The sequence below is a fragment of the Cotesia glomerata genome, linkage group LG7 (genome assembly GCF_020080835.1).
Source record: "Cotesia glomerata isolate CgM1 linkage group LG7, MPM_Cglom_v2.3, whole genome shotgun sequence".
NCBI lineage: Eukaryota > Metazoa > Arthropoda > Insecta > Hymenoptera > Braconidae > Cotesia > Cotesia glomerata.
Genome location: NC_058164.1, coordinates 23,053,956 through 23,076,735, shown reverse-complemented (window position 1 = coordinate 23,076,735; position 22,780 = coordinate 23,053,956). Strand labels below are relative to the sequence as shown.

Below are 22,780 nucleotides of genomic sequence, written 5' to 3'. Positions count from 1 at the left end.
TAATTTTTTATTTCAACAAAGCGCTCAAGACTAAATCAATAGTCAGAAAAATTACTTGAGAAAAAGAAGAAGTATGTAGCAAGAATTTTTAAGACTGCAAAGAAGAAATCTAAAATTTGAAATTCGACGAAGAAATAAAGAAGTATAAATAAAATTAAAAACTAATTAAAAACTAATTAAAATAAAATTAAAAACTATTAATGAACTATTTTCTAAATTTCAAAAATTCTATCCCCTGAAATGAAAAGAACTATCTTCATTTCCATAGCACAGAAAAAACATCTTACATTTTAAATTTAGATATTAAAGTCTCCCGAAACACATGTGTCCGATCGCAACGTGTTCTAAAAATACATAACGTCAAATCTCTCGAGTCTCAGTAAGTCAGTCCTTTGTTTCGCTGCTAGTTTGTTACAATCTACTCATCACGTACGACCTTTAAATAAAATTTCCCAAACGTGATGATAAAATGGATGGAATCCTCGAAGTGTTGAGCCAAAAATTAACCAATAAAAAGAAGCATGGCGAGTGTTTTGAGCGTTATTCCCAGTTAAAAACCGACCAAGAACGTGTAATATTCACCCTAAACTTGCTGATAGACTACAATATAACGTTTCCGATAAAAAGTGAAGTGAAAAACTTGTTCCAATCCCGTGAATTCAACACCAAAGCGACCAAATCGCTGATAAACAACCCCTTGAATTGCGACTTCGATTTAATAATCGAATTATACACTAAAAGCATCGCGTATGCACCTAGATCATGTGAGTTGTCTCTGGCGTACGCCAACAGATCGGCGACACTGTTTAAGGCGCATTTGTATGAAGACTGCCTTCGCGATTGTGAGCGCGCCTTAAAGTTAAACTACCCGGACAAGTGGAAGGCGAAGTTATTCGCGCGAAAAGCGCGATGCCTGAGTTACCTAGCAAGCCCTGACGGAAGCTCGGACCCAAAAGTAGCGGAAACCTTGGAGCAGGTACGCTTGTGGCTGCCCAAGATGGACGGAAAGGACTCGGGAGTGAAGTTAGTCGAGAAAACCCTCAACAGCTTGCATCTGATGAGCCAAAGTGAAGCAGCGTTCATCAAACTTGAAGACGAGCGCCATTTGCCGAGCATTAGTGCTGATAATGAAGAAATCTGCGGAGCTACATCCGCGGTAGCTGTAGAATTCTCTGAGCAGTATGGAAAATATGTTCGGGCAACTCGAGACATCAAAGTTGGAGAAGTTTTGGCTGTCAATGAAGGTTATGCGACTGTTTTGATGCTCGATAAGATTTACACGCACTGTACACATTGCTTGAAGCAGACCTGGTCCGCCATTCCGTGCAATTTTTGCGTCTACGCGGTGTTTTGTAGCGAAGAGTGTCGTAGAGACGCTTGGGAAGGGTATCACCAGGTGGAGTGTCGAATTACGGGCCCGATTGTGGCTATGGAGATGAACCACATGGCGCTTATGGCTCTTAGGTTGCTGGTCTCTGCTGTGAAGCAAGCTGGAGATCTTCAAGCTCTGAAGGATTTGCTGATAGGAATCGATTTCCAAGCTGGTAAGGGCTTTGTGACTCCCTATCAAAAAAATCCACATGGGAAACCAGCCTGGATATCCACATGGCGTTTTCGGATGAATTCCTATGTGAATTCCCATGTGGCTTCCTATAGGAATTCAGGTTGGGATTGAAAAATCAAAAATAATAATATATTAATTACTGCCCATTAATATTTAATTGAAATTACTGAAAAAAAACGAGGTTGTTTATTTATATCTAATGAAAACACTACTGGAGTCTAACGGGCTTGAACCCAGTACCTCATGGTTGACAGTCTTCTACGCTACACGGAGAAAAAAGTATTGCTATTACCACAATACAGTATAGTGATGATCCCGATCCCCGCATGACTATACTTTAGATGCGCAAATGCCCAATCTAGTGGATCGTGATTATCACGATCCACATGGATTCGGATATCGAGTGTCTATATTGCTATGGTTTATAGATGATTAGTTGTTTTGAATTAAATATTAATTATATTTTATTGCAGATTATTATTTTTTTGGTATATTATTGTTATTAACACAAATACAAATTCCTTTTGTAGATTGATTAGTTAAAAATTTTTGTGTAGATTATGACAGTCAAGAATTGGGTTAGGTTTAAAAATGTTTAAATAATGACTTACAGCAGTACTGTTGGAATTTATCTCATATGACTTTTTTTTTTATTTTTACAAATATTATTATTATTAGTCTAGAAATTTGTATTATCGAAGTATTCATTTAAAAGAGGCAAATATTTTTATCATAAGAAAAAAATTTTTAATGGAATTTTTACTCCTTTATTACTGTACATATTTCATACAATAACATATTTTTGTATAAAACAGTATGGGATCAAATCATTTATGCTAAAAAAGACTTTTATGAAAACAAAAATTTTATTTATTTAATACAATATATAATGAACATTGTTTTTCCTTATCAATGCAGTAGAATTATATACAATAACCACGGACACAGCATTAACACAGTTAACATAGGAAGATTTATTTCTTTACTAGTCTTCAAAAATCGACACAAGTTTTTCAAGATTTCACTCGAGTAATTTATCAACAACCCAATCATCTATATTGCTATTATTATTAATTCACTAATTTATGTAATTATCACTATTTCATCACCAAAATTGTAAACAAATCCACTCGTAAGTTTCAGACTTGGTTATGCGTGGTGGCGCTGAAGGTGTCGTGGATCGTGATAATCACGATCCGTTTCGCCGTAGTAAGGAAACGTTTCTTTATGATCACAATACGTTTTGACATATTCACATACCACGGCAAGTGAATATAAGAATCCGAAGTATTGAGTATATCAGGTTATAATATTGTGAAAATGACAATACTGTTTTGAGATAATCACAATACTACGTTCACGATCCACTGGATCGCTACAATAGCAATACTTTTTTCTCCGTGTACCCACTGGCCTAAGTCACGTTCTTATAAGATATATGTTTATTCCAGTTATATGAATTCACTATAAGAATCCATGTACACATACTTTCCTATGTGGAATTCTCACATGGGAACTTATGTACCAACAGATTCTCATGTAGATTCCCATAGAATACCTCCCATGTGGATTCCTATAGAAATCCATACCTCCTATGTGGAATCCATGTACTCACAGATTCTTACGTGGATTCTTATAGGAATCCATTTATTCCTATGTGGATTCCCATGGATTCCTATAGGAATCCATACTTTCCCATGTGGATTTGCACGGATTCCTATATAAACCCATGTGGATTTTTTTGGTAAGAGTGTTATTGATTCTGTCTAGTTGGATAGAGGTTGATTGTCCTGGGCTTTTCAGATATCAGGAAGAATGGGTTCACATACGGTAAGCTAGATGGCAGCAAGTACGCTAGTGTCTACACCCTAGCGAGGAATACTGAACGAAGGTCGGTGCCCGATTTATTTGGCAGGTCGCTCAATGCAGTCTTCATTACATATTTACTGGCGACGGAGAGTTCCATTCTAGGGGAGCAATTGAAAGGAGGTTTGCCGGAGGTTTTGAGTCATCCATGGGCCACTTTTGTTGGTGGATTGGTCATGAGACACCTTCAAATTATTCCTAGCAATGTTCACAGTGTAAGTTTAGGTTTTGCACGCCTCATAACGCGAAGCAATTAAGTTAGTGTTTTATTTCCTTGTAATGATGATTTATGAATTTTAGGTGACTGAAGATAACTTAGATCAATTACCAATCGACAGAGCAGCTGCTCTAATGCCATTTTACAGTCTTTTCAATCATAGCTGCAATCCGATGGTCGACAGACGATCGTTTGGCAAAAAAATAGCTATGATCGCTATAAGTCCGATTAAAAAAGGCGAGCAGGTAATTTTTATATTGTCAATTAGGGTTTAGAATTGAAAAATTAATTTTTTTTCCTACTTTCTAAGATTTTTGACAACTACGGTCAACATTATGCGATAACTTTGAAGGCGAAAAGAAGACAGAAATTGTTACAACAGTACCATTTCACCTGTTCCTGTCAGGCTTGTACCGAAAGTTGGCCTCTCTACGGTAGCTACAAATCTTATAAGGTATATACCATGTTCATTGTGAAAATTATTATAAAATACACAGTCATTAAGAAAAATAATTGATGAATAGATTAACAACGCTTGTAAATTGATTAATTGGAATTTTAAATCATCTACAGGATCAAGAGCTATCAAAGACAGTAAAAAAAGAAATCTCACATGCGTTGACGAAATTGGATCAATATTACGCCCTAGCGACTAGGGGAGATGTCGAAGACAAGCCAGAAATGATTGAGAATTTGGGTAACATGTTAAAACTTCTCTACAAACACGTTAATCTACCCTGCACAGAGGTTAATAACGTCGTAGAAATTTGGAAAAAAGTGTACTCATTACTTGGTAATCGCTTGCAGTCGCTAAATAGTGATACCATCACCACTATTATCCATATTTAAATGCTATCATCACTATTTATAAGACGTATATACTTGCTTCTAATGGAGATCTTATCGATAATTTGAATTGTTTTTGTATTTAAAAATTTTTTGAATAAAAAATTAATCTTTTTCACAGATAAATTGAGCGATAACGTAATTCCTACCTTTGTTTAATATATTCACTTTCTTACGTTAAGCCCTAACAGGCAAACATCTAAACTGTATTGGTAAATGGCACCGTGTAAAAAGGCCTACTACCAAAACCTGGTTTGAATAGTTAAATTGTTTAACGCCAGATGGCAAGTACGTCATCACCATAAGAATACATGACCTGGTTTGAGTAGTGCTCTTTTCAACCACGAGGTGGTGTCTTGAAATTTACAGTTACCAATTCCTCTAATAGCAATGAGGATAAGAAAAACTAGTACAATTTTATTTCAAGTATCCAATAAAAGCAAAGAATTTTTTTTTGTTTTTAAATTAAAGCTCGAATAATTCTTCGTAGGATAAATAAATTTTTCTGACTTATGTCTCCCATAATTTATACTTCGTTATGATGGACTTGTTTTTTTTTTTTAACTTTTCCCTAAGAAAATTAAAAATTTTCAAAAATCGGGAAGTTATTGTTTTTACGCCGTTTTTCAAAAATCGAGTTTTCATCAGATCTCAACGTTTTGAGGTCCTAGGAAGCTTCCCTGACTATTCCCGCGATGGTGTCTGTATGTCTGTGTGTATGTATGTGTCTGTGTGTGTGTATGTAAACCTCTCATAACTTTTAAACGGCTTGATTGATTTGATCGCGGTTGGTGCTATTTGAAAGGGTTCAACTAAACTTAGATTCTCGTGCAAAAAAAATACTAATTCAAAATGAATTTAAGATTGAAATTCATATTTTGACACAAATATGAATTACTTTTGAGATCAATCCAAATTTGAAATTGATTTGTAGATAAAAATTAGCACGTCTGTAGAACTTTCGATCATGCTTCAGAATTTTAATAAAGACTTAGAAATTTTCAATCTTAAATTTATTTTGAACCAGATTTTTTTTGCACGGGTTTTGAATACAAGTTGGGCCGATTCGGACCGATAGATTTTGAGAAATCTTAAAAAAAATTTTTTCAAATGTGGTTTTTTTTTTTAATAACTTTCAAACGGCTTGACCGATCAATTCTAAAAACTAATCAGCTCTTAACATCAAAAAACCACGTTGATCGCCACCAAGCCATTCAACATCGGTTGATTCGTTCGTGAGTTATTGTTGACGAAAGAAATCGAAAAAAAAAGTGTTTTTTTTTCGAATTACACCGTAGTTTCCGGTCTGATCAATTTGTGTTTGAAAATATATCATAGAATTTAAAAAACTGCGTTGAATGCCGCCAACCACGTGAAAATCGGTACATTCATTCAAAAGTTATTGCGGTTTGAAAATTCAAAAAATAGTGTTTTATTAAACTTCTATCAGACTTTTGAGCTCGGAGAGCTCAAAATTACACGAAAATTATACTTTTGATCTCGAAGAGCTCAAAAACGTAATAAGTGCAATTTTGAGCGCTTAATTACGAAAATAGCGGGAAGTTGCAGGGATGGCCTTCAGGGTCAACCGTTTTCCTAATTTTTTTTTTTTTTAACTACAGAAAAAATTTTTATCTTGCAAGTTACGGTTAAATTATTCTGAAAAAATTTATAAGATCTAGGTCAAGAGTAAGTCATAAAAAATGAGAAATCGTGTTTTTAGTGACTAACATTACTATAATTATACAATAGTTCAGTAAAAAATTACGATTATCTTTGTAGCCTTGAAATCAACAGTTCTCTAATGTCTTTCGACTGATAGTGTTTGCTATTTACTTGTAATGTATCGTTACTTTCGAACTTCCAAGATACTAGAGATTGTAATAAGTTATGTTGATCTGTAAAAAGTTGTTATATAAGTAACTGTCAACGGCAAGTGAATGTTTAATTGATTATTCTGTTGAAAATCTTAATACTAAGTATAATTGTCTTTTCTCGGTCGAGCAGTCTTCTTATCTACAGAAATTCGAGTCGCAACTTAACTAAAGACGCGAAGATAAAGTCGCATCATAATTTAAGTCTTTTACTTATATTCTTCAGCAGTGTTTTGGTGAATGGACTTCCTTTGAGCACTGATCAACTCAACAACCAGAAAATTAGCGAAAATCGCACCGATGATGGTTCTGGAAATATTGTCCAATCAAAATCGCCGCAGAATTGGTAAATGCATTTTTGCGAATTAAAATTTTTGAAATCTGTGTCTAGATTTAGTGATAAAATTACGCGGGTATTTATGTACACTGATAAAAAAAATGACTTGATTCAAGAAACACTTTTTCTTCAAAATGTCATTCTTGTTTTAGTAATTCAATTCTCTTAATAAGAAATTAATTCTCTAATCAAGAAATTTGGTTGTTTTAAAATAAGATATATATGGGTGATTCTCTGTAAGGACGTCTTAAATCTGTACAAAATTGTCCGACCAAATTATTTTTGATTTTATTAGAAAAAAAATTAACAAGGTCTACAAAACTATCAGCTTAATTATAATGAATAAACAGCTGATTTAATTTTTGCTTTTTCGATATTTGTGTATCTTTTGCCATATAACATGACAGGGGACTGTTTTTTTTTTTTATCAAATTGAGAAAAATCAAGCAAACTATTTCAATGCATTCAACTTTTCAAGTTCTCAATGAATGTTTACATTAATTAGAATAATATTAAGACTTATGGATCCAATTTTATAAATAAATTATAAATAAAAATAGTTGTCAGGGAACTGAGTTTTGAAGTGGCCCAGACACATATTTTCAGCACAAACGGTGCTTTGACACTAAATAAAATGGCGATAAAGTGCTAACAGCCCTATAAGTATTAACTTAAGGCTAGTTAGATCCATATAAACCTTACAAAAGGTAAAATAACACGCTGGATTTTTTTTTTTGGCTTTGAACTTCTGGCAGGAGACTGTTCTTAAAATGCCTGGGACAAACTTTGCTTTAATGAATTTAATGAAACAAATTTATTTTCGGTACTTTTTATTGAAGATGATTGTTAGTTAACTAATTAAGTTTATAAACATTATGGACCAAATTATATATTATGGACTAATAACTTAAAATTTAATCTTGGGGTTTTAATTTTGGGAAAGGGACAGGGGACTGTTATTTCGGTGGTTTACGAATTTATAGCAAAAAAAACCAAATTTTATTTCATTTTAGTTTTCAATGCTCCAAATAGAAATGTTTTTTTACTTTCATAACAAATTTTTTTTAGTAACAAAATAACAATTTTTCCAATAAAAAAATGCCTGGGACAGCGAAAAACATCCTTACAGATAATCACCCATTATAACGGGGTTTTGCCTGACCCGGGGATTTACCAAGCCAGGCTTACCGTTTATATTGGAATTTTTTGGCTTACTAAAAAAAAGAATTATTATTAAAAAAAAGGGCGCCAGGAGAATGATCTCCAATTAATTACTACTGCGACTTCGGCTAGATCTTACCTCTTCCTCAGGGTGGTGGGCCATGCTCAAAAACTCGTCGTTAAAAAATAGGACAGCAAACTAAACGAAAATTCTTAAAATTACTCGAAATAAATTCAGAAGAATTTAACAGAGAAAAATAATAATTTATTTAACAAAATATACGTTGGAGGTCGATATTAACTTTTAACAAAATTATTAAAACGTCGTAACTTAACGTTTCTCTTAATTTTAAACCAAATTTAAAACGTCGTCACCTCAATTTTATTTCTCACACTTGCATTCATACATCGGCAATCACACTATGTAATAACAGCATTACAAAAAAAAAAATAATCGTAAAGCGTTGAATCCTCGCGTATTATTTTGTTAATCAAAATATTTTACAAAATTACAACGTGGACTCGAAACGCTGGATTCAACACTGAACAAGAACGTCGGCTTACCAAGCAATTGAGCGTCGTCCTCATCGTAGCAGCTCGGAAAAGCTTCGTGCGGTCGACTCGATAAATAAATTATTTAAAAAAAAATAAATACTTCAATACAATTTATCAATTAATTTCAAGTGAACAAAATCGCGACAATACTTCGAAATTAACTTTAGGTTGCGGAGCGCGCAAAAGCGCGTCCGAATCCGTCAACAGTCCAGCCTCGAATCCTCTTCCTCATAGAAAAGTACCCGCTTCTTCCTTCGTTGAAGTTGGTGGCGCTAGTCTTAATTTCCATTGGAATTGATCCCCGTCGATAGTTGATCTAGGTCCGTATAACAGTCAACGGACCTCCACGACAGCCCTGATAGCCACAGTTTCAGACCAAACAAGTTTGTGTCAGATAGTTGTCACCAACTTAGCGACAACTTGCGGTCAACTTCCGAATTTGTAACTGTTGGCGCCAAGTTGGCTACAAGTTTCTGAGAAAAAAGAGACCAATCTACTGCCGCAATATGTCGCCAAATTTCTTGAGAAACTTATCGTCAACTTGGTGTGAAAAAGTTTCAGAGCAACTTTTGCCGACAACTTGGTGACAACTTGGTGAACAAGTTGACACCAACCGAGTTACTTTCCAAGAGTTGCCGCCAAGTTGGTGACAAGTTGCGGCAGTAGATTGACAGAAAGTTGCGGCCAACTTGGCTATCAGGGAGTCTTGTTACCTCTGCTCCTGCAGTACTGACTAACCAACTGTCATCGATGGTGATCGTCGTATTGGAACGTGCGGCAGTGCAGCGTCGATTGTTCTCAGACCTCTCGGGTGCTTACGCCGCTCGATGCCTCGCTCGCTTCGGTACTCGCTTATTATCGTCGTAGCTCTATCCTTGTCGCTCCAATGCATAGCCTCGTACTCGCTCTGACTCCCTCTGTCTTCGTTACTCGCCCAGCGTTACGTATTTATACAAAATAATTCATAAAAATTAGTAAAATTTTCATTCATTCACACATAACATTCACGACGTTGAATTCGAAACTGGAAGGCTATAATACCCCAAGTATTGGGCGTCGAATAAAAATCTACCACGTTACACCATATAGCTACATAATATATTTTGTAAAAAAATTAGACAGAATTAAGTGGAAAATTGTGAGAAAATTCAATATACATAAATAAAATTCATAGTTGTCTAAGGTAGCGTTTAATTTTTGGAGGTCATTAATTCCACTTTCTCCAAGTTTAAAAAAATTCAAAGCGATGTTAAGTAACCCGTACTTCATATTCTTATTAATTCTACTTCCTCCGAGTGATGGAACAACTGAGAATTCAAGCTGAAAAATTTTCAAGGCTATACAATTCCACTTTTTTTTTTTAACATTTTTTTAAGTTCTCAGAAATTGTTGCAAAATTTGTTTTTCTCTTATCGTCTATTAGTTTCACGTTGATTAATAGTAAAAATAACGATAAAAAATTTTATTGTTAAAAAATTTTCATAGATTTCGTTCCAAAAAAAATTTTTTAGATATCTTCATTATTCATCGGTATACTAAACTTTTTAGATCAGTTAAGGATGAACAATTAACATATCTGTCCATAATCTAATTAAAAATTTTAGGTTTGCATTTTGTTATTCTTTAGAACTTTGCTATGATGAATCAGATTTGATAAGATTTTATAGCTTCAACATGAAAATGTAGTAAAAATTATCACATTTCGTAAGCCAAAACTATACTACTGTTCTATGAATCATTCTATCTGAATCGTTTATTTGAGAAACCCCATACCTCATATGAGGTTTCCATATGACTTATGGGGTTTCTCAAATAAACGATTCATCTGCAATTCATATTAAAAAATCATAAAATGAATTTTGCTGACACGATAAAAAAATAAAAATTTTCAAATAAAAAAATTTCGTGACAAATAATTCTTTTATTGTAATATAAGTTACGACTCGCTTACTTTTAAATGTTGGAAAAATAATGATTACTATCTTGAAATCATTGAGTCTAATACGTTTTTCGAGTATCAATAATTTCTATTACTTGCGACTCATAGTACTTACTCGTGAAAAAATATTCTGATCAGGCTTGATATGAGCTGATAAGGCCATATAAAAATTTTTGATATGTTCATATCTGACCTGATATGATCTGATATGTCCATATTTAATTTTTTATATGTCCTGATATGGCTTGATATGAAAATTGGCCATATCAGGCCTGATCAAGCCTTATCAATTTGATATGTCTATATCAAACTTGATATAGCTTGATATGCTCATATCTAATTTTACATTATTTTTTAATAGGTCCTGATATGCCCTGATATAACCTTATAAAGTTATATATACTTTGATAAACTTGAAAAAAAAATCCCTGATCAGGGTTGATATAACTTGATATGGATTCATACACTGTAAATCCAAGTGTTTTAACAAAACACACATAATGTGTTTTGTTCCTATCTTGAAGCATTGTAGTCACTTTTAAAACACTTCCATGTGTTTTAATTTCCCATGTTAAATGCCCTTTTGTAGTCACTTTTAAAACACTTCGATTTACAGTGTATAGTCTGATATACTCATACCTTTACTAGCACATAAGTAGTCTTATGTAGTCATATAAAGGCATACCCGAGTGAAAAAAACTATATATCATTATATATGATTCATATCTAATTATATAGAAGCATATGTAATTCATTTATAATTATATAGATGTATATATAATTTATATACAATTATATATGAATCATATAGAATTCTATATCATTTTTTTTTACTCCAGTGGGTATTTTGTGATTACCATAAAACATTCTCTTTTTCTATCTAAGAGTCTGTTACTCCAATGATTAACAATATTTTAATATATAGTATTTTTCGGATGAAATAATAGGAACTTAAAAAAAAATTTAATTTCACAAAAATTATTAGTTTTGTCAAGTTCAAAAATTGTTAGCCAGGCCCTCCAGCAATATATAGTTCCATATACTAAACAAATAATTCCATCAAAATTTAAGCTTTCAATTCTGATTTTACTTCGATTATTTTTTTAATTTCAAAGATATCGTAGAATCATTTTTGCGATTTCATGTATAAATAGATAATTTTATAAATCTACATATAGATACCATTATTATATATAAATATTGACAGTTGATAATTAATAAATAAGATAAAAAATTTTGTTCACTACGAATCGATCATGTATACGATTTACATTACTTGTAGTTATAATAAACTCTGCTCTCCAAGTAAGTCTCTTAGGTAAACGGGTAGTGAATTAGTCTTTCAAGCGGTAGGTCCACGGTTCGATTCCCACTCCCGCCGATTTTTTTTTTCCTATGGAAATAATTATATAAAATTATACCTAATTATACATAATTATATAGGGCCATTTTTTATTTATAATTATGTAATATAATGATATATAATTTTTTTTACCCGGGCGGGTACATAGTCTGATATACTTATATCAAAGCATATATAGTCTGATATGGCCAATTTCCATATCAGGCCTGATATAGTCTGATCAGAAAATTTTTTCACGCGTATGCTTCCACCATTCAAAATAATAAAGAGATTTTTATGTTGATCGATAGAAATTTAGTATTTAAGTAACAGTTGGACGTGTTGTGTTCACAGTCAATTTATTGTTCTGAAGAAAATCCTAATATTTGTTATAATTTTGTCATCTCGATCGAAGAGCCTTTTAAAGAACTTGAAGTTGTATAGTTTCAATTCTAGACTTGAAGATGAAGCCACTCTGCAAATTAAATCTTATACTTGTAATCTTCAGTAGTCTTCTCGCCAATGGACTCTCTTTGAGCATTAATCAACCCATTGACCTGAACACTGTTGAAAATTACCCCGTTGAAAATTTCAAAAATGGCGAATGGAAGCTGAGAATTATTCATACAAATGATATGCACTCGAGGTAAGTTCTTTATGGAAATCAAAATCATTAAGGAAGTTCGAGCGTAATTAATGAGTCAAAATAATGTTGAAATTTTTTTTTAATTTCAGTTTTCCCAATAGTCGTCGAAATTCGTTATTGTAATTTAAAATAACATAAACAATTTAATAATTGATGATTTTTACTTATTTAATAAAGTAAAGTAATAAAATGACTTTCGTATTTATTACTTGCTGAATTAAATAAACAGATTTGGCAATAGCGTATTTGATTATAACCATTACAGAGACGTGGATGAGTGTGTGAGTTAAACATTTCTCTCTCTGTAACTATATTTCTATCCTTTTCTTTTTTCTCAGCTGTTGACGCGATGTTGTCAAATCTTTATTCGAATAAATGGCTGACGATAAACGAGTTACAAACATAAAATTTGACTTTAAATATTTCAAAAATTATATCGGTAATGTATTATTATTAAATTGTTTTTATATTTTGCAATAATCCAAGTTTCTTGTGTATAGTTTTTTATCCGTTAAAGTTGGGAGGTTAATATTGAAAAAAATAATTAAAGTCTCGACAAACGTTTGTCCGCCATAAGAGCCCGCGTATAAGAAGATAAAATATGTGATTTTTAAAATTTAATATCTAAGTAACTAAACGGTGAATCTTTTTCGAATTTTGGGATTAGATAAATGACGTATTTATTTATACGTATGCTTAATTTCAAAGCTCAAAGTTGAAAATTATTTTTTACATTAGATTCGCTCGAACCTCCTTAAATGATACTAAATTATTAAATTATCATAACATATCTCAGGTGAAAATTTTCTTAGGACTTGATGGAATGTAGTTGGTCAACATCTAATTTGTTAATGATTAATTATTAATAAGTATGGGGTATTCAATGCCAAATCGACTACTTTTGAATCCGATCCCTTTAGATTTAGCTGAAACTTTTCTATATTTTTCTACCCTTTTAAAGACATTTTTGAGAATTTTTTCATCCAACCCAAAAAAAGCTGTGAATTTCCCAAAAAAGTGGCTTTTATATTTTCAAATAACCATAACTTTTTTAGACATTGACCGTTGGGTACCTTTTTTTTTTTTAATTTATATGTTTGAAAGAACTTTTCAAAAAAATACACAAAAAAAAAAATTAAATATGATCAATTCTATAAAATAATCGGTTTTTTTTCAGCAATATCGTTATTTTTTCAAAGTTGGTCACTTTTTTTTAAAATTTTTTTTTTTTCAAAAAAAACTTCAATCAATTTGACAACTACTCCCGCTCAACCCGGGCAGAGCCGATTTTTTTTATTTACTTGAAAAAAAAATTTTTTTTTTATTTTAGAAAATTTGATAATTTTTTTTTTTCAGTTCAGTTTACGTGATTAAGTCTCGAAAATGTTTCACTCCTTATTATATTAATTGTCACATGTGCATCCATATATCATCAATTTCTCATGTGTATTTCTATATGAATCCTATTCTTATATGGATTCTCACATAGAAATTCATAGACCCACAATTCAATTAGGTAAAATTTTTCTCACATAGATTCAATCAAACATCGAAGAGTTCAACGGATTGCAATGAAAAAGATACCAGGGAACAAAGGTGTTACGGAGGTTTCGCAAGAGTCGCTTCCAAAGTCCGGGAAATTAACGAGACGTCAACCTCCCCAGTATTGTTCTTGAACGCAGGAGATAACTTCTTCGGCACACCTTGGTTCGAAATTCATAGAGAGAAAATCGTCTTAGAGATGATGAATCTCTTAAAGCCTGATGCGATGGTACGGACCGAAAAACTTAATAGGTAAATCGCTTAATAACTCTTTGCTAATTTTCAGAGTTTGGGCAATCACGAATTCGAACATGGCCCGAAGATGTTGGTTCCATTCATCAACAACGTGAACGCACCAGTCCTCTGTTGCAACCTGGATATGTCAAAGGAACCCGAGCTGCAGCAATCCAAGCTGCGTCCATATGTAGAGCTTTCAATTCAAGGTCATCAAGTTGGAATAATTGGTTACCTGACCCGCGAAACAATGGACGTCGCACAAGTGGACAACGTCAAGATACTCGACGAAATAGATTGTCTGAAGAAGAATGTAAAGGAATTGCAGGATAAGGGTGTTAACATAATAATTGGACTTGGACACTCTGGGTATGTTCGTGATTTGGAGATTGCGAAGGCTGTCGAAGGCTTAGACCTGATCGTCGGTGGTCACACTAACACTTTCTTGTACAATGGACCCCAGCCAGATCGAGAGAAACCTGAGGGTCCTTATCCAACTGTGGTCGTCCAACAGAACGGAAGGAAAGTTTATGTGGTGCAAGCTTATGCATACACCAAGTATCTCGGGGATTTGGAAGTTACTTTCGATGCCGAAGGCGAAATAACACACGTTGAAGGTAATCCGATTCTGATAAATCACAAAGTTCCTGAAGCTAATGATGTCGTTGAAGCTCTTGACAATTATCGTAAGGAGATTCGAGAATTGGGGGAAAAAGTTATTGGTGAGACTTTGGTTCCTTTGGATGGACCTACCAAGTGTAAGGTCCGTGAGTGCAACTCGGCAAACTTACTTGCTGATGCAATGATTGATTATGTAAGTGGTTTTTTATTGAAGTCTGATTGTAAGCTTCCCTACCAAAAAATATTTATAAGGTATATAGGCAAATACATAAAAAATTGGTATTACACGTTTTCGGCGGAAATATACTGGTAGAAAGGTTAGCTTGACTCAAGACAAAAATTCTTGATCCAACCTTTCTATCTGTATGCATGTTAATTATATATTTTTGTGGATATAAATTTTTAACTTTTCGTTAAGAAAATTAAAAATTTTCGAAAATCGGGAAGTTATTGGTTTTACCCCGTTTTGCAAAAATTGAGTTTTCATCAGATCTCGATCTTTTGAGGTCTTATGAAGCTTTCGTGACTATTATTGCGATGGTGTGTGTGTGTGTGTAAACCTTTTATAACTTTTGAACGGTTCGACCGATCGGATCGAGATAGGTGGCGATCCAAAGAGTATCACTGCCATGAAATTTCGTAAAAAATTTGAATCGATTCAGTTGGCTAGATTTTGAGCAATCTCAAAAATAAAAAATTAAAAAAAACTGTTTTTTGGAATAATTTTTCAACGGCTTTACCGATCGATCCTAGAAACTAATCAGCTTTTAACCTCAAATAAAAATACGTCGATCGCCACCGGCCCAGTCAAAAGCGGTTGATTTGTTCGTGAGATATCGTTGTCGAAAAAAATTGAAAAAATTGTTTTTTCCAGAATTTCTATGAAATTTTTGTTCTTAGCAATTTGCTCTCTGATTCTTCAGAGAGCTTAAAAACTGCGTTGAATGCCGTAAACCGCCAGAAAATCGGTTAATTCATTCAAAAGTTATTGCAGTTTGGAAATTCAAAAGATAGTGTTCTAGAATAGCTTACTTTTGGACTCGTAGAGCTCAAAATGATACGAAAATTATTTTTTTGAGCCTAAAGAGTAGGTATGATGCCATTGCAATAATGTTATTTTATTATTCTAGAACATTGTGCATCAACTGCATGCTCATGAAAATGACAAATGGACAGATGTTTCGATCGCCATTGTGAATAGCGGGTCATTCAAATCACCATTTGGGGGACATAGTAAAGTAATTTTTTTGATAATTATTTGGGTTTTTCGAGAGAAAATAGGCTGTAATTTAAAAAAAAAATCATTTGATATTTGTAAGGCGAGAGTAGAGCACTACCTCATTCGCTTCGCTTATGAGGCGTGCAATATATAAAAACAGGTCTTTCTTTATTGAATTATTGAAATTATGTAATTGTATATATAGATCACGATGAATGACGTGTACAGTATTATTGCGTACGATGACATAATAGGAATAGTAAGCATAACAGGAAGACATTTATTAAACGCATTCGAGCACGGAGTTTTTAACATAACCTACGATGATTTTGATAGAACTGAGTATGTAGAAGGAAGATTATTGCTGACTTCTGGAATAAAGGTACGCTGTTTAAGTAACTTTATTTTTTAAGTAATCTTTATTTATTGTTGAAAATTACGCTATAATTTTATGATCTTAAAGATATCTTATGATTTATCAAAACCTGGAGGATCAAAAATTGTCCCAAATTCCGTTTTCGTACGCTGTGCTGATTGTAAAATTCCTGTTTATGAACCACTAGATGAAAATAAAACTTACAAGGTAATAACGCTTGATTTTCTACACAAAGGAAAAGATGGATTCGACTTCATTGCAGATTTACCGTGGCGATCTCTCGGTACGATTTATAGATGAAATTATAATAATTTAAAAGTATTGAATGTCTTTACATAAATCTAACCTTAAAATAGTATTTTGAGTTGAGACACTCAATACTTTTAAGGAGGTTCAAGCGAATCTAATGTAAAAAATTAGGATGACGGTTGACTCTGAAGGCCATCCCTGCAACTTCCCGCTCATTTTGTACTTAAGCGCTCAAAGTTACACATTGCGTTTTTGAGTTCTTCGAACTCAAAAATATAATTTTTGTGTCATTTTAAGCTTTTTAAGCTCAAAACTCTAATAGCAGTTTAATAAAACACAATTTTTTGAATTTTCAAACGGCAATAACTTTTGAATGAATGAACCGATTTTCACGCGGTTGGCGGTATTCGACGCAGTTTTCAAAGCCTCATAAAGGATTATTAAGTTTAAATTGATCGAGCCAGTAATTTTGAAGTAATTCTGAAAAAACACTTTTTTTTGGTTTTTTTTCGACAACGATAACTCACGAACGAATCAACCGATTTTGACCGAGCTTGCGGTGATCGACGTGGTTTTTTGATCTTAAGAGCTAATTAGATTTTGAAATTGATCGGTAAAGCCATTTAAAAGTAATTTAAAAAAAAACCACATTTCAAAAAATTCTTTTTTATAGTTTTTTTGAGATTTTCCAAAATCTACTGATTCGAATCGGTCCAAATGGTATTTAAAATCTAAGTTTAGTCAAGCCCTTTCGAATGGCGCCAACCGAGATGAAATCGGTCAAGCCGTTCAAAAGTTATGAGAGGTTTACATACGGCCACATACACACACACACACACACACACATACACACACACACACACACACACACACACACACACACATACAGACGTAACAGCGGCTCCCCCTAATACAGCTCAAAACCAGTCAAATAAGGGTACCTCTAGGAAACCGAGGAGAAAGAAGACAAGAACTAAGGCTGTTCTTGTCCAACCATTAGACGGCCAAACTTATGCTGATATCCTAAAGGAAATCCAGGCCAAGGTAAGCCCTGTCGAGACGGGCGTAGACATAGTCTATTAAAAAGACGAAACACGGAGGCGTTCTCCTTGAAATGTCTCGAAAGACCGAAGACAGCAAGGCTTTTACCGATGCAGTAAGGTCAGCCACTGTAAACATCGGCACGGTCAAGACGCTAACACCAACAACAACGATCGAGATCCTCGACTTGGACGAAATCTCTACCGAGAGCGAAGTCCGTGAAGCACTCAAACGTGAATTCACTGACAGCCTGGAGGTCAAACGGGTAAATTTGACAAAACCCACACCACGAGGAAATCGGGCAGCCTTCTGCGAAGTAGACGAGGCCAGTGCGATTAAGGCCCTTGACAAGGCCCATATAATGATCGGTTGGGTGAACTGTCGTATACGCCCAGTTGCAAAAGTAACCCGCTATTTTAAATGTCTTAGTTTTGGACATCAAACACGCTAGTGTGCGGGACCAAACAGAAGCAGGTGCTGCTACAAGTGTGGCGGAGAGAACCACAAGGCCGTAAACTGCACGGAGAAGCCAAAATGCTTCCTTTGTGCTCCGGACAAAGATGCCCAGGATGGTCTATGCCATATTTCTGGCACTGGAGCTTGCAGGTCATTCCGCACAGCACTTGCGAAAGCCAAGAGAGGGCAGAAATGACACGCATACTACAAGGCAACCTGAATAGGTGCGCCTGAGCGCAAAACCTGCTGCGCCAGCGTGTCTTTGAAGATAAAATCGACGTCTGCTTTATCTGCGAGCCATATCTAAACATCGAAGGTAAAACATGGTTCGCAGACGAAACTGGCCCGGCAGCAATTTTGATTGTGAACACAAAGAACGTTACCGTCAACAACAGCGGAAGTGGAGCAGGTTTTGTCTGGATTCAAACCCTCACAACCTACTTCATAAGCGTCTATCTCTCACCTAACGAAGGAATTAGGGTGTTCCGACAGAAACTGGCAAATATAGAAGGTGCGATCACTAAGTTCAACGGCGAAGTCATCCTAGCCGGAGACTTCAACGCTAAATCGGCTGAGTGGGGCGCTGCTTTCTCCGACACCAGAGGTAACGAAGTCGCTGACGTCGCGGCTAGACTCGACCTCATAGTGCTGAACACCGGGAGCACCACGACCTTTAGAAGACCAGGGTACCAAGAGTCCATCCTCGACATTTCGTTTGTGACTCCAAGGACTGCCAACATGATCGAAGACTGGACTGTATCCGAAGAATACAGTGGCATTGACCAGTTTGTGACATTCAACGTTGGATTGTCATCTACTCCGGTTTCACAACGCGACCTTTCTAAGCGGAAGTGGAATGCCAGAAGGCTTGATCAAGAGGCATTGCGAGTTTCACATGCACGAAGCTGGTCTATCCTTCAGAACAACCTGACTCCGGATACCTGCAGCGAGACGGAAAAGGCAGTGCTAAATATGATGAAGGAGATTACTGCCGTATGTGACGCCTCTGTGCCGCGGCTGAAAAATAGGAGTTTCCACAGCCCGGCGTACTGGTGGTCAACAGAAATAGCAGAACTTCGCAAAAGATGTCATAAGCTACGTCGCCGCGCATCGAGAGCCACGAAACGCTCCCCAAGCGAGAACTTGTATTCAAAAGAGTACAAGCAGGCCAAAAAGACGCTAAACCGAGTCATCAAAGCAAGAAAAGCGATGTTATGGAAAGAGATCTGTAATGATCTCGACAAGGACATCTGGGGTAAAGCCTACCAAATTGTCACCAAACGACTTGGAAAGGCTTCACCAGAAGCGCCGAATTCTCCTGCCTTAATGGACAGCATTGTAGCGGAGCTTTTCCCCAAACACCCGCCGTGGGAGAAGAAACACTACGCTAAAAACAGCGAAGGAATACCCTTCACAACTAAGAAACTACAAGACGCGGCCAAGTCACTCAAAACAGGAAAGGCACCTGGACCTGATGGCATCCCGGCAGTGGTGATCAAGATTGTAGCCCGGGAATACCCAGACATACTCCTGAACACCTACAACGCATGCTTGGCAACTGGCACGTTTCCCGCGGTCTGGAAGCGGCAGAGATTGGTTCTCTTAGACAAAGGAAAGGGAACCCCCGTAACACCTTCGTCGTTTAGACCACTCTCTATGCTAGACATTGCTGGAAAACTACTCGAGAAGCTCATACAAGGGAGACTTCGCAACGACATCGACCGTGCTGGAGGTTTTGCCACCAACCAGCATGGCTTCCGGAAAGGTCGTTCGACAGTCGGAGCGATCGAGAAAGTTATGAAGACAGCAACACAAGCATGGTCTGGCAGCCTCAAAGCTCGTAAAGTATGTCTCCTCCTCACGCTAGATGTCAAAAACGCATTTAACAGCGCAAATTGGAGAGAAATTTTAGATGCTCTGGAGCACAAGTTTGACGCGGAGCCAGAGAATCTGGCACTAGTCGACAACTACCTGGACGAGAGAAAGCTAATAGCGGAAACTACGGAAGGCCCACAAGAATACGCCATAAAGGCTGGCGTACCGCAAGGCTCAATATTGGGGCCCGATCTATGGAATGCGGACTACGACGAGCTTCTTGAAATCTCGTTACCAAAGCAAGTAGAGCTAACGGGATTTGCAGACGACGTTGCGGCCATGATAGTAGTAGACAGCATAGAAGAGGCCGAATTACTGGTCCGGGAAACCATTGACGCCGTCGAGACCTGGCTTGATAAACACCACCTGAAACTCGCCAAGCATAAAACCGAGATGATTGTTCTGATACGTCAAAAATGCTTCCCAAAACCATTCGCTGTGGACATGGAAGGAACAACACTGACGTTAACAAGGGCCCTGCACTATCTAGGGGTAATGATAGACGAGAAACTATCTTTCCGCGAATACCTTGACAGTGCATGCAAGAAAGCCAGCAAGACGGTGTCTAGCCTAGCAAGAATCATGACCAACACTATGGGACCAAGAACCAAAAAGAGAAGAATTCTTCTAGAAGTAGTCCACTTGGTACTGCTTTATGGAGCAGAAATATGGGCAGACATATTGAAACAGAAGACCTACCGACGAAAAATAGCGGCGAGGCGCTCTCAGGGTTGCCTGCGCCTATCGAACGGTTTCCGAAGCAGCTATATTGGTCATCGCCTGATCCCAAACATCAACGTCTGGCTTTCTCGGGAATACGGAGAAACGGACTTTTTCTTGACCCAGCTATTGACGGGACATGGGCAGTTCAATGCCTATCTTTTTAAGATGGGACTGTACAGCACACCAACGTGCAAATACTGCCCAGACAAAATTGACAACGTCGAGCACACGTTCTTTGACTGTGGCCGATGAAAGGACTACAAAAGCAGTACTGATGAAACTATTGGCACCACGCTCTCCCCTGAGAGCTTAGTAACCTGCATGATCAAAAAAGAAGATAACTGGTCAGCTGTCGCAGCCTATGCGCAGCGTCTTTTAAAGGAAAAAATCGCAGAAAGAGACTAGTAACTAGGAGCAACCGTCGTGAGACGCAACACGGACTGGATTAAAGTAATGCTAACGCGGTCTCGATCCAGTCTTCCCCGTAACATCTATGGGGAAATAGAGAGGAGGATGTTTAGTCGGTATTGTTGTCAATAATATTGACTTCCGAGTCCGACATACCCAGGACAAACATCTCGTCCTGGTATACGTAAATGTATTTGACCTCTTAAAAAAAAAAAAAAAAAAAACATACATACAGAGATACGAACATCATCGCGAAAACATTCAGGGAAGCTTCCTAGGACCTCAAAACGGCAAGATCTGATAACTCGATTTTCGAAAAACGGGGTAAAACCAATAACTTCCCTATTTTCGAAAATTTTTAATTTTCTTAGCGGTAAGTTAAAAATAATTTCCAACTTTGAGCTTTGAAATTAAGTATACGTATAAATAAATACGTCATTTATCTAATCCCAAAATTTAAAAAAGATTCACCGTTTAGTTACTTAGATATTAAATTTTAAAAATCACATATTTTATCTCCTTATACACGGACTCTTATGGCGGACAAACGTTTTGTCGAGACTTTAATTATTTATTTCAATATTAACCTCCCAACTTTAACGATTAAAAAACCATACACAAGAAACTTGGATTATTGCAAAATATAAAAACAATTTAATAATAATACATTACCGATATCATTTTTGAAATATTTAAAGTCAAATTTTATGTTTGTAACTCGTTTATCGTCAGCCATTTATGTGAATAAAGATTTGACAACATCGCGTCAACAGCTGAGAAAAAAGAAAAGGATAGAAATATAGTTACAGAGAGCGAAATGCACACACTCACACGTCATCCACGTCTCACACACTCATCCACGTCTCAGTTATGGGTATAATCAAGCGCGCTATTGCCAAATCTGTTTATTTATTTCGGCAAGTAATAAATACCAAAGTCATTTTATTACTTTACTTTATTAAATAAGTAAAAATCATCAATTATTAAATTGTTTAAATTGGGAAAACTAAAATTTAAAAAAAATTTTAACATTATTTTTACTTATTAGTTACGCTCGAACTTCCTTAAATAATATTCTTATACGGGTTGATCTGATCATACATCAATTTTCTTTACAAAATAGACGTAACAATGAGGGAGGTCTTTTCAAAGTACGTGAAACGTATCAGTCCGATCTATAATGGCGAAGAAGGTCGCATCACTTATGTGAATCAATAAATGAATCCAGAAAAATTTTGTTCAATCAAATAGGTAGCCAAAATATTTAATTATGAAATAAATATTTTTTGCTTTAATAAATTTGTGTTAAAAATTTAAAAACATAATTATATGTATTTAAATTTGTTTGAATAAACTTATTATAGATAAAATTATTGAATGAATATTTCTTTCCTTACGTAAATATATCCAATACAGAAAATTATGATCTTCAAAACCCGGGACTCATGGTAAGCCTACTTATATAATTATATAATATATACTTATATATATTATATATATAATATACTTATATATCATCGAAATCATTTATTTTGTTGGTCATTTGGTAATCTTTCAAATTTATAATTTCCAAAAATAATTGGAAAAGCTATTAGAACTTTACATAAATGATTGTAGAAGATACTGTTAAGCCATGATCTAGTCGCTATTAACTCTTTACTTAAATTCACTTGAAGAAATTTAGTCTGC

General features: G+C 35.3%; 2 protein-coding genes across 3 annotated transcripts; both read left to right on the top strand.

The window, feature by feature from the left end:
* Positions 1–181: 181 nt before the first annotated feature.
* LOC123268430 (SET and MYND domain-containing protein 4-like) lies at positions 182–4,587 on the top strand. Its single transcript, XM_044733475.1, has 5 exons — positions 182–1,544; positions 3,368–3,645; positions 3,731–3,892; positions 3,958–4,101; positions 4,221–4,587. Exons 1-5 carry the CDS (start codon positions 470–472, stop codon positions 4,494–4,496), a joined length of 1,935 nt encoding a protein of 644 aa, XP_044589410.1. The 5' UTR covers positions 182–469; the 3' UTR covers positions 4,497–4,587.
* A 7,454-nt stretch (positions 4,588–12,041) lies between these two features.
* Positions 12,042–22,310, top strand: LOC123268431 (protein 5NUC-like). Of its 2 annotated transcripts, XM_044733476.1 has the most exons (7): positions 12,042–12,347; positions 13,884–14,118; positions 14,176–14,937; positions 15,875–15,982; positions 16,169–16,345; positions 16,427–16,622; positions 22,215–22,310. In XM_044733476.1, the coding sequence occupies exons 1-7, from the start codon at positions 12,166–12,168 to the stop codon at positions 22,307–22,309; spliced, it is 1,755 nt and encodes a 584-aa protein (XP_044589411.1). In that variant the 5' UTR covers positions 12,042–12,165; the 3' UTR covers position 22,310. The 2 variants fall into 2 exon arrangements, with proteins under 2 accessions (XP_044589411.1, XP_044589412.1); XM_044733477.1 differs by lacking the exon at positions 22,215–22,310 and having other exon boundaries at positions 16,427–16,639.
* The last annotated feature ends 470 nt before the right edge of the window (positions 22,311–22,780 follow it).

Excerpts from the sequence above, each read along its gene's own strand:
- LOC123268430 (XM_044733475.1), top strand. The coding sequence starts at position 470 with ATGGATGGAATCCTCGAAGTGTTGAGCCAAAAATTAACCAATAAAAAG. Across the intron at positions 3,893-3,957 it reads CGATTAAAAAAGGCGAGCAG|ATTTTTGACAACTACGGTCA; the intron begins GTAATTTTTATA and ends CTACTTTCTAAG. Across the intron at positions 4,102-4,220 it reads GTAGCTACAAATCTTATAAG|GATCAAGAGCTATCAAAGAC; the intron begins GTATATACCATG and ends AATCATCTACAG.
- LOC123268431 (XM_044733476.1), top strand. The coding sequence starts at position 12,166 with ATGAAGCCACTCTGCAAATTAAATCTTATACTTGTAATCTTCAGTAGT. Across the intron at positions 16,346-16,426 it reads TGCTGACTTCTGGAATAAAG|ATATCTTATGATTTATCAAA; the intron begins GTACGCTGTTTA and ends ATGATCTTAAAG. Across the intron at positions 16,623-22,214 it reads TTTACCGTGGCGATCTCTCG|ACGTAACAATGAGGGAGGTC; the intron begins GTACGATTTATA and ends TTTACAAAATAG.